Raw genomic sequence first — 16,107 nt, forward strand, 5'->3', positions numbered from 1 at the left:
AACAAAAAAAGTACCTGTTTACTGCTTCTGAATGATTAAGAGAGCAAATAGCAGCTCACTGCTACTTAATGAAATGTAGCAAGTGTCAGCGCCTCTGTAAAAGCAGAAGTTTGAGTAGTTCCCTGCTCTGGTGCATTCAGATGTGTGTGACACAATGACCCAAAGGATCGGACACCTCAGCAAATTTACCCCGAGGTCTGAACGTGCACCACTTTAAAACAAACCCAAGAACTACAGCTTAGACCAGCGGTCCCTGACCTTTTTTGGGCAATATTTTCACGGACCGGCCTTTAAGGTGTGGCGGATAAATACAACCAAATAAAATGATCCGACCAAGACAAAAACTGTGGTATTTTGTAAATATAATAATAAACGCAAAGTCACTGTGTAATTGTGTAACTTTATTAGCAGCGTCCTCCTGAAATGCACCAACAAAGCTGAGAGTAACATCCTCCTCTCTGCCCCTTAATGCTCTCTGGTCGCTATGGTAATGCGTAAACATTTCTTTCAAAATAAGACGCACAACTACAACACAGGAAAAGACCCAGGGAAACCGAGTTAACGATAAAAACCCTGAAAACCATAAATTTCACACCCGAGCCTCAACTCTCGCGGCCCGGTACCAAACGACTCACGGACCGGTACCGGCCCGGGGGTTGGGGACCGCTAGCTTAGACTGTCGGCCTCAGTTAGCACGTTAAAGTTAACGTTCATGACAGTCTAATTAGAACAAGTATGTGACGTCTGGAAGGGCTGCGAGGGAAAGCTTCTCTCTAAAAAGAACATGATAGAACGTCACAGGTTTCTAAAGCTACATCTGGAGAACCACAAGACTTCTGAAACAACGTCCTGTGGACATGTTGGGCAGTAATGCACAGCGCCACACCTGGAAACCAAATACAGCACAGCAGCACAAAGACCTCGTACCAGCACAGTAGTGGAGAGGCAGACAGCTGCTGGACCTGGGCACCTTCCAACATTCGTACTCCGATGGATGTGCCAGAGATGGGAAGGATATTTGGCATGCAGACTGGAGCAGCCAGGCATCAAACCACCAACCTGCAGATAGTAGAGGTGAAGCTCTACCTTCTGAGCTAGAGCCATATAATGTGAGGCCACGTGTGTCACAGTGACAGGGATAGCGCAGTCCTCAGAGCGTACCTGCAGAGTGTTTGTTGTCAGATGGAGATGGTGTCCAACATGGGCCACACCAGAATGTGCTCCATCAGTGTGTCCGGTGCATCCAGAGTCTGTGGCCCACTCTTCCGGCCCACTTGTAAATGGTAACTGGCCTGTATTTGTATAGCGCTTTACTTATTCCCCAAGGACCCCAAAGTGCTTTACACTACATCCAGTCATCCACCCATTCACACACACATTCACACACAGGTGATGGCAGCTACATTGTAGCCACAGCTGCCCTGGGGCGCACTGACAGAGGTGAGGCTGCCGGACACTGGCGCCACCGGGCCCTCTGACCACCACTCGGCATCAACTGACACGTTGCACATCTGCACCCAGCAACATGCAGTTGGTACTTTGGAGGACGTTTGCTGAGGGTGAAAACCCCTCTCTGTGCTCTCCGAATGGGAACATGTACACTTGTTACCAGAGATGCAAACAAACCTGTATTTCAGTTCAATTCAGTATAAATGGTGAACAAAATAATGGTATACAGCAGGTAAAATAAGCATTTTAAAAAAACAACAACTATTTTCTAAGGAAATATATTTGTAAAGGTGCTACTGACGTGAAATTCTCACCGCACAGTCCATCCAATCCACACATGCAAAGAAGTTATGTGCAATAATCAGAAATGGGTAGCAGTGCAGAGCCAAGGATAAGCTAATCGCTGTACTCTGCCACTTCTCCACCCCCGTTGCCATATTGCCTGTTTGACGCACTGTTTTTGAAAGGAGGAGGGAACCAGGACTTGGAATCTCATTGGATGCCTCCTGGCTGAGGTGTTCCAGGCATGTCCCAACAGGGCAGACTCTGGAGAGGCTACATCTCTCGGCTGGAGTTCCCCTGGATAAGCTGAAGGAGGTGGCTGGTGAGAGGGAGGTCTGGGCTTCTCTGGTTAGGCTGCTGCCCCACGATCCGGCCCGGATATACGTGGGTGGATGGATGTATGGATGGAATGGCAGATTGGCTCAAAATTAATGTCGATAAACTTTAATGAACTAAAACAACGGTGTAGAGACGGGAGGGCCAAACTTTCTCCAGCACGATGTGACACACCGATAATGCCATACACAAAATGCTGACGTCAGGTTATTGTTTCTGAAGGTGGATCTACGAGCTGCCGAATCATGGGGTGTGATTTTTTTCATAGGCCTATGTGTTGGGATCGCCATATGGCCATTGGGTATTTTTGATGTAGGCAGTCTCGCGTTATACCGTGTACAACAGTGCGGTACACGTCCCACACTGTGGGGAGGGTTATACAGTGCGCACAGTATCATGAGTCCTGCTGTAACTGATGAAAGTGGAGCAGTAGGATGTATGGGTTTTCTGCTGGAAACCATCATGGTTAGTTTTGCACCACTCTTGGTGCGGTGGCTAAACCAACGGCTGGCTGAGGTGTAGACAGTTTCCGATACTCCCCACTTCCTGTTTCAGAGAGAAGAAGCCTATTGGCTGGGACACAGACATCTCGTGGCTGACGGGGGAGGAGCTGCATGTAGAAGTGTTGGAAAACGTGCCGCTCACCACACACAACTTTGTAAGTACTTTCAGAAAACATGTGTCCCGTAGTGGCTGAGAGGAGAAGTGCTCAGTGCAGCCGGGGTGACTCTGGTCTGTATGTCTCTGTTTGATCCACAGGTGAGGAAGACCTTCTTTACACTGGCCTTCTGTGACTTCTGCAGAAAGTTGTTGTTCCAGGGTTTCCGCTGTCAGACCTGTGGCTACAAGTTCCACCAGCGGTGCAGCACTGAGGTTCCTCTCATGTGCGTCAACTACGACCAGCTCGAGTAAGTTCAACGCAGGAAGCGGCACACTGCTGTGACCAGTTTGGGACGATATCAGGATGTTATGGCTCCGCAGGCTTGGCTCAGTAACCTCTGCTCGTGACACTGAGAGCCTGCAGTTATGTGCTGACAGGCTACTACGTTTGTATCTTTGTACATGTGTGACTGCCACAGGGAAGCAGGGATCAGGACAGTACCGGCAGTAAAAATGTGAATAAAATGAAGCTGAGACATCTGCACGGATCCTGATTCATCTTTATGGTAACAAAGAGCAGCGACATGTTCAGGCTTTTAGCTTCAATGGGTTCAAACAATGCCTCAGATTTTAAAGTGCAACAAAAAAGACAAATGTCATGACTACATAAAAATGAGTTACTGTAAGCTCCAAAATTCACCGTTAGTTCCTGTGGTAGGCAAATGAAAGGGCTGCAGAACGAGTGTGCTCGGTGTGAAAGGATGTGGGTTAGTGCTTGTTCAACACTAGTTTGGCCTGTTTAAGGTTACAGTTCCAGATGTGCCTGAATCATATGTTTTCGGCGTGTGCTCTGCAGCTTGCTACTAGTGTCCAAGTTCTTCGAGCACCACCCGTTCACCCAGGAGGAGGTCTCCTCAGAGGGAACCACGCCTGTGTCTGAGGCCTGTCCGTCACTTCCCCCATCCGACTCCACTGGGTGAGTCCTCCAGCCTCATACTGAAAAGGAGATGTTGTTTTCCTTCTGTTTCCTCAGCGGAACATTTAGAGTCTGAAGTTTGAGGTACTAACCACCGTCTTTCTGTCCAGATCAATATGCCACACCACTGTGTCACCGTCCAAATCCATACCCATCCCACCCAGTTTCCGGCCCAACGAGGAGGACCACCGCAACCAGTTTGGCCAGCGAGACCGTTCATCCTCTGCCCCCAATGTGCACATCAACACCATCGAACCGGTCAACATCGATGTGAGTCTGCTGGACTCGCTGATAGATGAGAATTTTCTTTCATTCTATTTTTTTCATCACCTCACACAGCGCTCTATGGTTTCACTTCAGTGTCCAGCATGTGTTCCAGATGTGTTACAGATGTGTTCCAGAGTGCAAGTTGACCGTTGACTCTACAAATTGCCAGAATGATGTAGTCTCTTATTTCTTTTGTGCTCTTGACATTAAGTTCACAAGCACGAGCTCTCTATCGTCCACAGACTCTGTGGAGCCGCTCTGATGAACAAACTCTTCCATAACACTTTAATAATACTTTATTATTCACTTTCTTTATTATTAGTAGTAGTATTTTACTTCCCTGAACAACACCCCATCCAGTCCACACATGCAAAGAAATCAAACCATAGATGTCCAAATATTATATGTAATGAGCAGAAATGACACAGGGAAAAATTATTGAACATGCTTGCTGAAATTTATATAACACAAATTTAATACAAAAACTGTTGCCGATGACAACGACAGCTTCTGTACAGAGAAACTATTCGCACGCATTGCTCAGGTGTGATTCCAACCCATTCTTCCACATCCTCAGGACTCTGTGGGCCCCGTCTTTAGTTCTTTCCATGGCGTTTCAGTTGGATTCGGATCACGTGATTGGCTGGGCAATTCTAACATTTCTCTGAACCCAATTAAGTTTCCTTGGCTGTTTTCGGGGGATCGTCGTCTTCCTGAAACATCCACCCTTATTTCATCTGGCAGCAGATTTTTATCAAGATGTATTCAATTTATATTCAAGGTGCTTTATATTGTAAGGTAGACCCTACAATAATACATACAGAGAAAACCCAACAATCATATGACCCCCTATGAGCAAGCACTTTGGCGACAGTGGGAAGGAAAAACTCCCTTTTAACAGGAAGAAACCTCCGGCAGAACCAGGCTCAGGGAGGGGCGGGGCCATCTGCTGTGATTGGTTGGGGTGAGAGAAGGTTATGTATTTGTACTATTTGTAACTGGAACCATCTGTATGTTTGGAAACACTAAGGATTTGAAGGTCTTGAGGAGTTTTTACCCACCATGAGATGTTTCTTGTGTGACTCGTTGGTAATGTGACACATTTTGTGGGCCATCAGTTGTAAATGAACCAGCTGATAATAACTTTTAATTACTGATAGATCTCAGCTGCTGTTCCATGTCTTTTCTTCATGTGTTCAATCATTTCTCATTATTACACATAACTTAATTGATGGACACCTGTGGTTTGATTTCTGTGCATGTGAGGATTGGATGGATTGTTACCAACATCTGGTGAGGATTTCATGTCATTTACACATTTAATTCAAAAGTGGGTGACGTGTTCAATACTTACTTTACCCTCTGTAAATACCATCAGTTTGCACTTGGAGCAAATCCTCATGTATTTATGTTAAGTGTGTTTTTCACCCTCTGCAGCAGCTGAAATCATGACACAGTCTTCATGTTTATTTTGCTTTCTTCTTTATTTCAGGACCTGATTCGAGATCAGGGCTTACCAAGGTCAGATGGAGGTAAGCATCCAAGAAGGAAACTTGACACTCAACTTTTTCCCCATCATCTCACATCTTTGTGCTCTTGAATTTTTTTTATCTGTGTGCGTGTGTGTGTGTGTTCAGTCCTGTGCCTTGCCAGTCACAGAGCCGTGAGCTGAAGGTCAGGGGTTTTCGAGGATGAGCGGTCTGAGTGCTCCGCCAGGCTCGGCTCCTCCTCACGTGAAACTAAAACATTTGAAAAATTTTCCAAAAGTCCCAACAAAGCAGCTCTGCAGCAAAGCATCACAGTGCATGGAAAGTGTTAAACAATGTTTCCAGTGTAATCTGGGTCTGCAGTAAATACACAGAGTGGATATCTGTGACACGTGTGTGGACTGTTTTACATTCAGTGTGGTGTGGAAGTTTTAGATCCTGAAACTAATCTTGCAGTTCAATTCAGTTTTATTTATACACCAAATCACAACAACAGTTGGCTCAAGGTGCTTTATATTGTACAGTAGATTGCACAATAATACATAAAGAGAAAAACCCAACAATCATATGACCCCCTATGAGCAAGCACTTTGGCGACAGTGGGAAGGAAAAACTCCCTTTTAACAGGAAGAAACCTCCGGCAGAACCAGGCTCAGGGAGAGGCGGGGCCATCTGCTGTGACCCGTTGGGGTGAAAGAAGGAAGACAGGATAAAGACATGCTGTGGAATGAGTAATGTTCAGTTATTAGCCGACTACAAAGTGCAGTCAAATTCTTAAGTTGTCAGAGTAAGCAGTCACATGCAGCTAGCTACAATCATCATAAGCTAACCCAGCGTTTCAGCTGCACGTTGACACGAAAGTGGGAAAAAAAATTCTGTGATAAAAGAAACAATACATGACATATATGCTGGAAGTAACACACAGCTGCAGACAGTGTGTGTCAGAGGAAGAGCACTGTGCAGTAGTTCAGTATTAAAAACCTGTGTGTGTGTGTGCGTTTGTGTGTGTGTGTGTGTGTGCGTTTGTGTGTGTGTGTGTGCGTGCGTTTCAGTCAGACTGGAAAACAGCTACTAAACTATATGAATAAAGTCAAGTTAGCAGACCTGTCGTTATCACAGCGCTGCCACCGAAGAAAATGATCAAGTTTTCCATTAAATGAATGATTGTGTGTGTGTGTGTGTGTGTGTGTGTGCTGTTTCAGCCTGAGGAGGATTAAAGATGAGAAAGGCTCATGTGTGTGAATTTGATGCAAAGCCCACGAGTACAAACGGCTTTTCTGTTTTACAGTCATGTATTAATTGTTGTGAGATTGTTGATAACGAATGGGAAATTAAAAAACAAACAAAGCCCTCGTCCCGTCTGAGGCATCGTCCAGGGATGGTCAGGCAGCGATTATATATCGGTCTTGTAGGGTCAGAATTTCCAGAGGTTGTGTAAGAATGTCCTCAGGTTAGAAAAAGGTTCATTTCAGCTCCCAAATTTCAATTTAAAATAAAAAACCCAAGGAAATCACAGGAGAAGAGCAGAGTTCAGAGTTGTTTCATTGAACAGTCAAGTTCAGCAAAACAGAAGGAAAACAAGCAGTGTGATCTTATGATATACATGTGAATAATACTTGACCCAACTATATAGATTATATACAGTTCACATATATAGGTTACATGTTTAACATAGTTATTCCAATATAACACTCCAGTGTAGGTTTATATTGTGTGTGTGTGTGTGCGTGCATGATCATATAATCCTTGAGGTGATTTTATTGTGTTCATTACTTCTGACTGCAGACTGGTTTTGGTTTTGCTGCATGAGAGCAAACATCTGCTGACGTTTACTGCAGGTGTACACATCATCCAAAAACTCCACAACAGTCGATCTCTAACCTGGAACCTCACAGTGTGAGTTGCCATGGAGATGTACTCGAGTAAAGAGCCAATGGACTTCATGGTAGAGGACGCCCAGAGCGAACCCTGGAGTCACCCTGACTGACAGCTTATAGCTCTGACTGTGTAGCCATAGTTAGAGCCTAGTTAGTGACAGGGGCGTGTTGAGTAGCAGTGATGGTCTGTCTGTCTCTCTTTGCCCTGCAGCCCCCCCGACCCACCCCGCCTGCTGCTTGAGGAAGCACCGAACACGGACCTCAAGCCCCCTCCTATACTCCTATCCCAATGACATAGTGTTTGATTTTGAGCCCGAGCCCGTTTTCCGAGGTAGTTAGGCCTCTGTGTTCCTGTGTTGTTCTTCCATTCACATACACACCCCACCCACCCACCCACCCACATCTCCACCTCAGCCCCGTCTCCCTCCACACTCTCTCTGTTCTTTGCCTTTACGCCCTCACATGCTCCTTCAGCCATACACCTCACGGCGCAGTACCACACTCTGCCTGCTCAATGGATAGCAGTTTCTTTGATGGAGGCGCTGTTGTGTTCAGTCATTGGAATGACATGTTAACCAGAAAGTCCGCCTCCTGTCCCAAGGCGGGCTTAGATGTTCACTGCAACATCTTGTTAGCAGGCTGTTAAAATCAGTTTATACCCTAACTGTTACATAATAACAAAGATATTTCATATTTGTTTCCCAGTTTTTCTTTTAATATGTCGTCTTTGTAAGATTTCCAAAGCCTCCCAGCTTTTAGTCATAATTGAATCATGATTTTGGTAGACATGAACGATCCATTAATTGGTTCGCGGGATTTTTTTTCCATTTCTATTCAGACCTCACAGCTAACTGTAGCATCTGTAGCCGCTGGATATGAAGTTATTGCCTGAACTGTCAGCTGTTTGAAATCAAAAAGGTGTCTGCTAGTGTCACAAATATGAAACGCATCCATGCTGCAGAGGGCCATCTTCAGAGTATGGCGTAGTCTGTGCACTCCTTTGACTGACCAAATAGGTCTGCACGCTGATTGGCTCGGATTAGAAGTAGCAGTTTTGTAGTTTTTGCTTTTACGGTGAAGTCTGTTTTCAAACAAGCTGGCTGAAAATGTTGGGACGACATTTTTGTAGTTTTTTTCAGGACGTCCAAATCTTATCTTCAGGACCCATTCAGAGAAAAAAAGACGATTACGTATTAGAACCTTTGTTTTGGAAGAATTGGTGACCAGAAATATCAAATCTGTGACACAAACAGCTGCCATCCAGCCAAGCACGCCCTCACCTGTCCTGTACATGTGAACACACACACACACGCACACGCACGCACGCTCACAAACATTGATGCTGAAGCCTCAGTCTCTCTCTTTTTTTTTCCCCTTCCTGCCTTCTCTGTTTTTGACAAGTCCCTCACTTCCAGATCTTTACCTTTCACTACTCTTTATCTTCTTCTCTAGGCTCGACCACGGGTCTGTCGGCCACGCCTCCCGCCTCTCTGCCTGGCTCTCTGACCAACGTCAAGGTCCCACAGAAGTCGCCGTGCCCACAGAGGGAGCGCAAATCGTCGTCCTCATCTGAGGACCGCAATAAGATGGTGAGTGGCGTCCGCAGATGCTAGCGTTGTGCTGCATCTCATTGTGTGCTCGTGCTGATCGAGTGTCCTGTACGACAGAAAACCCTGGGGAGGCGGGACTCCAGTGATGACTGGGAAATCCCGGAAGGTCAGATTACTCTGGGTCAGAGGATAGGCTCTGGATCTTTTGGAACTGTCTTCAAGGGAAAGTGGCACGGTAAGACTGCGCCGTGCCGACACACCCCACGCTCGGTAAAGACACTACTTTGATGAGCAGAGTGTACACGCTGCTTCCTTTGTGACATCATGTGACGGGCTTCCTGCATCAGTTAGTCCAGCAGGACCAGCAAGCAGGTTAAGGTCAGGGACAAGTTTGAGTCAGCGCTCTTTCTGGGATAGAAAAGTGTCCATCAGCTCGGGGTGAACAAACTCTGCTGGATAAACCTGCTCGCCACAGATAAAAGTGAAATGAGTTTTAATTGAAAATGATTTGGAATAAATAAAGCAGATTAGAGCTGCTGGGCTCGTGTAGCTGTAGTGTAAAACAGGCTGAGCGGCGTTGGGACCAAACCCATCGTTTAGTAATGTCTGGTCTGTTTATGCTGTTGGCCATGAAAGCGGTCTGATGTCTTTATGAGGTGCAAAAAGACCAAGAATTAGCAATTTTAGCGCCTTGCTAGGTCGTTGTGTGTTGCCAGGCAACATGACCTTTTAATGTGTTGTGTATAATTTAGCTTTTGTAGATATAAATGCTAATATTAGATGTTATTGACAGATGCCACGTATTATAGTAAGATCACCAAAGTCAACAAACGTGTCGGGGGGGGGGGGACTTTCAGCTAGTTTTTAAACTGAAATTCTCAGGCTCAACATAATTAGGTGGGAACTTCACCCAATCCTGCTTCGTGCGTTAGCTTTTCCTTGTTAAATCTCAGCAGTTAGTAAATTAGCATCATCTTTAATCGTTTTGTCCCCGGGCTCTCAGGTGATGTGGCAGTGAAGATGCTGAATGTCACCGCTCCCACGCCACAGCAGCTTCAGGCATTCAAGAATGAAGTGGGAGTCCTCAGGTAACCCCCGCCTTCTCCTTTGTGCACGAGCGCGCTGCTGCACACTGCAGAACGTCGCCTTACTGATGCGTCCTCTGTCATCGGCGTAAATCTTCTGTAATTTGAACACGTTGTGTGTTTGCACCAGGAAAACGCGTCACGTGAACATCTTGCTCTTCATGGGCTACACCACCAAGCCCCAGCTGGCCATCGTGACCCAGTGGTGTGAAGGCTCCAGTCTGTACCACCACCTGCACATCATCGAGACCAAGTTCGAGATGATCAAACTGATCGACATAGCCCGACAGACGGCTCAGGGCATGGAGTGAGTAACCTTTCAAACATCGAGCGCTGTCAAACTCCACAGTGAGTGCCGTCGCTCTAAATGACGCTTTGCTCTTCACCCTCAGTTACCTGCATGCCAAGTCCATCATACACCGAGATCTGAAGAGCAACAGTATCCTTTTGAATCAAAGTCATCGGTTGATAAACTAAACTTGGTGCTACAGGAGCGTAAGCAGGACCAAGAAATGCTTCATTTCAGGGGAAAATAAGAAGAGCACACCTCACAGCAGGTATGGACGTCTCCAACAGGCCTTCCCACGACCCTCGGCCCAGACGGAGGGAGCGCACCAATATATCAAATATGATATTATTACCATTTATCCACCAAAGTGATGGGATCATAATGCAGTTATTCTCCAATACTGCATAATACTACAATACTGCAAGACACACGATACAGAATATCTGTAACTGAAGAAGAAACGATACTTATTGATTCACTGCATTGTAGCATCCAGCATGTGTGTGTCGTCGTTTTTAAGTATTGATGGGTTATTGTCATGTCAGTGTTTTGGTTTTTAGTCATTTCATGAAGGATCAAAATGGAAAATCCATACTTGGAATATGAAGGAGCTCAGAAGTAGACGAGAGTGTTTCTTTGACCTGTTGTCCCAGATATTTTCCTCCATGAGGACCTAACAGTGAAGATCGGGGACTTTGGTCTGGCTACAGTGAAGTCCCGCTGGAGTGGCTCCCACCAGTTTGAACAGCTTTCAGGCTCTATTCTTTGGATGGTCGGTGTTCGTGTCTTACGAGACACTTTTTGTTTTCCTGTCATTCTTTCCATCTGATGTATGCTCTCCAAATGTGCTCATGCTTTATACCAGGCGTGCTGAGGCTACAGTAAGAGTGAGAATGCAGACGTGATCAGAAATGCAGATCAGCCCATTTTCACCCTGTTTGGGGGAACAGAGTGCTGCAGAGAATATGAAAAAGAAGCGCCCCCCTTTCATTACCATAATATATATTTGAGTCTTTTGTAGACGTTTCCTTTCAGTTTGACTGATCAAGCAGTGAATTGTTGATAGTCAGTGTAACTTGTGCTTCGTCAGGCTCCGGAGGTAATCCGGCTGCAGGACAAGAACCCCTACAGCTTCCAGTCGGACGTGTACGCCTTTGGCATCGTACTCTACGAGCTGATGTCAGGAGCGCTGCCCTACTCCAACATCAACAACAGAGACCAGGTGAGTGGATGTGATCATCGACCCACTGCTGCACTCGCTCTAACAGATACGGTGCTGTTAAGTCCAGACTCCGCCCCAATTTTACCTCTGCGCACCAGCAGAGTGAATTTAAAATAAAACAGTGATATGTGATTGAAGTGCAGACTTCCAGTTTAGGAGCCACGGTGTAGGATGGAGCGTTATTCCAGGTCAGCAGTCAGACTGAACCATGTTTTTGCTGCTTTAACAGGTGCATTTCCCCCAGTGTGGCATTAACATGTTAAATGGTTCTTCTGTCGGGTTTTCTACTCTGAGCACGTTACACACCATGCCTCATTCATCCATTCATACAAGTACTTTTCTCTCTATGCATGTGCTTTCTGCTTGGGGTTGGTATCTTGCCCGAGGATATTTGGCGTGCAGAGGGAGGGATTGAACCCCAAATGTTTAATGTTTTGGGAATTTCAGCCAGTTTTATTCAAAGTTTCCATTTTCAGAGGCTGGACTGAACATCATTTTAATAATATTTGGAATATAAATGGTGTTTGCTGTTGAATGAGTGAGATGCTCTGCCAGGCCTTTAGCTGGGTTTGTCTTTGGTTCATTATCCATCCACTGTGAGGCGCGGTTTGATTGGTCTCACATTCGGCTGAAGCTGAGCAGAGTCCTGTGCACTTCACACTTCATCCTGCGACTTCTGTCAGCAGCCATGTGCATGCCCGTACTGTCACATGGTCTCAGCAGGTGATGTGTTACGCGTTGAATCATGAGCTGTTGCTTTCTTTCTCCATATTTGTTTCCCATCTTTCTGCTACACGACAGTTTTAGTTTATCTGTCCAAAGACTAATTCCAGTGTTTTCGGGCACCAGGAGGTTTTTCTTTTCCAGGCAGAGTTCTGTGATCCTCTTCAGCTGTTTAGAGGTTGTAGAGCTGGCCGACACATTTTCTCTTTGGTCCTTGTATCGAAAGTTTGAGACCAAATTTGAGCAGCTACCAAATGCCAAAAACTTCCACACTTGGAATGAGCTGCAGATCTTTGATTTGTCATTAACGATGACGGAGCAGACCTCAGCTGGCCGTGACGACGAAGTTTGACGACTCGTTCTTTGTGTTCCGTAGATCATATTCATGGTGGGACGAGGTTACCTGTCCCCTGACCTCAGCAAGGTTCGCAGCAACTGTCCAAAGGCCATGAAGAGGCTGATGGCTGACTGCCTGAAGAAGAAGAGAGAGGAGCGGCCTCTCTTCCCTCAGGTGAGAGCCCATGCTGATGCTTTTATACATCGAGAGAAAATATTATTTATAGTAAGCTTCTTTTTTTCCCCAAACCCTTTCAAAAATCACTGGGACACGGAGACAAGGGACCAGTTTTGAACTTAATGAACGGCACACGTGTGAAAAAAGTCAGGACTGGGTCGTGTTTCCCACTCCGGGCATCCTCCCATAATGTCTGGGAGCAGCTGCTGGACTGTTGGGACAGGAATGAGGACTCGTTTCCTTTCCTGATGCTCTGTGTGTGGACTGCATGCTGCTGGAGTAGATGCAGTTCAGCATCGTCCTGCTCAAATATTTCAGCACTGATGGAGGAGCAAATACATAACACAATGATCAGACTTAGTACATAGTACAGCTTGACAAAAGGATTGTTAAACCTCCTTAACAGATTCATAAAAAAGGTCCAAACATTTCAGGAGTTGTGTTATTACTGGTGCAGACGGCACAGACTTTCCCAGTTTGCAGTGATGAAAATCACCCGTAACAGTCCAGTGCAGAGCCATGGCTCTGTGGGCGTGTCACATACCAGCACAGAGCTCTGAATCCCCAACATTTCCACACATGGGGAGCACTGACATGTTCAGCACACTGTGGTGTTCGGTATCATACAATCACACAACCAAGAAACGAAGAAAGACGGGGAGCGGCACAACCAAGCAGGCGGCGTGGCACGGGCTGCTTTCTGTGTGAAGGAGCTTTGGGTGAAGCACACACAAGTATAATGAATAAAGGTTTAAAAAAAAAAAAAGTTAAAGGGTTTCAGGGGTACACATTAGCCTAGTTTGACCCCACATGATGTGTGTGCATTCATATTCATACAGTAATTCTAGTCTCACTGACAAACGTCACATTTTAAGTTTTATTCAGGGCTCTGCTCTAAACATATCTAGAGCATTTTAGAAGAACCCGTCACAGACACGCGACGCACTCTGCAGAGAAAGGCCGGGGTTTGAACACCTACAGCACTGTGCCAGGGTTCGAGGCACCGGGGAAGTTGCCCATACTGGAGGTGTGCAATAGCAGGAGGAGCTCTATAAGGAATGGCGTGACTCCTGGTACTGAGTCCATGTAACCAGTGGGGGGAAAAAGCTCCTCTGTTAGAGAAGTGATGAAAACTAGGTCACAAATGCAGCACACTGCTCTCACACTCATCACTGCAGCTCCCAGCTTCTCTTTAAACTCTAATGGTCTTAATATTTGTTATTTAACTACAGTTTAGTGAAGTTTCTGTCCATGAAATCCGACTCTTGCTGTCCTGGTGTTCACCTCCAAAGCCCTTCAGCTAGTGGCAGCAAACAGACATGGATCGTTTCAGGGTAGAAGCTCTGAGTTTGGTGCGGAGTGAGCGTTCTCCCTTACTGTGGATTTGCAGCATTTTGGATTTCTTTACTTCTTTCTTTCTGACAGTTGTTGCGTTGCCACCCGATGGCCTCAGCAAGCAGCTACAACCACAGAAAGCAGCTGAGCTGACGTAGTCGCTCATTTCTTGTGTTGTGAGTGAATGGTGATCGTACGATCCTGACTAACGACCCCTGTGGCTGTGTTGTTTATTTCTTCAGATTTTGGCATCCATTGAGCTGCTGGCTCGCTCATTACCCAAAATCCACCGCAGCGCCTCGGAGCCTTCGTTAAACCGAGCTGGTTTTCAGACAGAGGACTTCAGTTTGTATGCCTGCGCCTCACCTAAAACCCCCATCCAGGCCGGCGGTTACGGTGAGTTATTTTTCTCGGGAACAACACTTCTCAGGATCTGGAGAGGTGAAATCTGGAGCACACAGTGACAGTAACAGGAAGTGGTAGTGTAGCTTTTTCATCACGTACACCATAACTGCCTCTAATGAACGTGCCTTGTCCCCAAACCATGCTTAGTGCATCACATCTCATCTTTCAGTGTGTTGGCTTGCAGAATATTTCTTGGAACTGAATTTCCACTTACCGTATTTTCCACATTATAAGGCGCACTTAAAATCCTTTAATTTTCTCAAAAATCAACAGTGCGCCTTATGTATGAATTCTGGTTGTGCTTACTGAACTCGAACTGATTTTACGTGGTACACGCCCTCAAAAATATGCAAAAAATGTTTTAGTACGACTTTGGTAAGCTACGAAGCCGCACCGCTTGATGGATTGTTGGAGCATTACAGCTGCCGTAGTCAGGAGCCTCGCGGAGTAATCTGGGTCCTAAACTCCGTCTGCTTCAGGTCCCAAAGTCAAACGAACACTGCGGCATCACTGAGAGTTACAAACTGTCTAAATTCTTTCATCTGTAATAAAATGATCAGCGTTGCTGCTTTACCAGGTGTAACTATTAAGTTTAACATCCAGGCATCCATGAAAACAGGATTTATTACATTTAACGGCGTTAGAAGTTAGCAGGAAGTTAGCTCGCTAGCTTCCACCTAAACATGATATAGCATGTTCTGACTGAGAGATTTCTGAAACATTCAAACGTACAGCTCTGCTATCACTTCCAACATAAATGAAGACAGAAAACTAAACAGCAGTGACGTTTGTAGGGTTACTGAAGTTGGGCTAGCTGCTATATAATGATGTGCTACGTGATCGCTAGCGACACAGCTATGTTAGCATAACATAAACACAGTGAAGCTGGAGGATGAACTCTAACTTTTTTCCACTTGATAAAAGTTAACGTGAGGGTTCCCGATGGTTAGGGACAAATGCAATCGCATGGCAGGATGCTGTAAACGGACCAAACTTCAGTCAGGAGAACCACTGAGATAATCCATCCACAATACGAGGTTAGTCATTAATATACTGCAACAACATGGGAATAGAGCAGCTGCAGGAGAATTCAGCATTAATGAATCAATGATACGGAAGTGGAGGAAGCAAGAAGAATGAGTTGAGTAAAGTTTGACTTATCTGACTGTTTTGTTTAATGCGCCTTATGGTCCGCAAAATACGGTATGATGTCAGATATAAGTGTTGTCCAATGAACTCTGTGGTTCATTGGACCGAGTGTCTCATGACAGTGACGTAAGCGAGTGCGACGTTCGTGACAACAGCTGTCTGCAGATCAACAATGGATAATATAACGAGTGCGGATTGAGTATGAGCGTGCAGCGTTTAAAGCATGGAAGTACTGACCTTACTTTGAGTTTGATTCCATAAAAAGTGACAAAAACATTAGTGTCCGTTGTGCGTGGGAAGAAAACTTCTTTTTACAGCGAAAGAAACCCCTAAACTTCCAAGCAAGCACCGAGTGCGCTACGAGAAACTCGTCGATTCTTCCACTGACTGCCGCGGCACACCTGCACCAGGGTAAACCTCCGCCTACCCCACTCCTGCTTTACAGGTGAAAATAGAGCAACAGGACCGCTGAGTCTTTGATTTTATTTATTTTCTGCTGTGTTTTACTTTCATCTATTTGAAAGAGTGAGTGTAAACACAAGAACATATTTTATTTTATGT

At 45.6% G+C, this 16,107-nt stretch overlaps 1 protein-coding gene across 2 annotated transcripts in view; it reads left to right on the forward strand.

Annotated features, from left to right (window-relative positions):
- braf (B-Raf proto-oncogene, serine/threonine kinase) overlaps positions 1 to 16,107 on the forward strand; it is a 34,033-nt gene that overhangs the window by 12,191 nt on the left and 5,735 nt on the right. Inside the window, exons 5-19 of one of the 2 annotated variants that reach the window (XM_031726310.2) lie at positions 2,623 to 2,725; positions 2,827 to 2,975; positions 3,524 to 3,643; positions 3,754 to 3,913; positions 5,403 to 5,442; positions 7,486 to 7,605; positions 8,727 to 8,863; positions 8,942 to 9,059; positions 9,828 to 9,912; positions 10,040 to 10,216; positions 10,302 to 10,348; positions 10,852 to 10,970; positions 11,289 to 11,420; positions 12,520 to 12,654; positions 14,235 to 14,388. In XM_031726310.2, coding sequence (XP_031582170.1) covers positions 2,623 to 2,725; positions 2,827 to 2,975; positions 3,524 to 3,643; positions 3,754 to 3,913; positions 5,403 to 5,442; positions 7,486 to 7,605; positions 8,727 to 8,863; positions 8,942 to 9,059; positions 9,828 to 9,912; positions 10,040 to 10,216; positions 10,302 to 10,348; positions 10,852 to 10,970; positions 11,289 to 11,420; positions 12,520 to 12,654; positions 14,235 to 14,388 — 1,796 coding nt within the window. The remainder of the gene's footprint in view (positions 1 to 2,622; positions 2,726 to 2,826; positions 2,976 to 3,523; positions 3,644 to 3,753; positions 3,914 to 5,402; positions 5,443 to 7,485; positions 7,606 to 8,726; positions 8,864 to 8,941; positions 9,060 to 9,827; positions 9,913 to 10,039; positions 10,217 to 10,301; positions 10,349 to 10,851; positions 10,971 to 11,288; positions 11,421 to 12,519; positions 12,655 to 14,234; positions 14,389 to 16,107) is intronic. The other variant, XM_031726309.2, reaches the window with a different exon arrangement.

Source organism: Oreochromis aureus, linkage group 17 (assembly GCF_013358895.1).
Source record: "Oreochromis aureus strain Israel breed Guangdong linkage group 17, ZZ_aureus, whole genome shotgun sequence".
Lineage (NCBI taxonomy): Eukaryota > Metazoa > Chordata > Actinopteri > Cichliformes > Cichlidae > Oreochromis > Oreochromis aureus.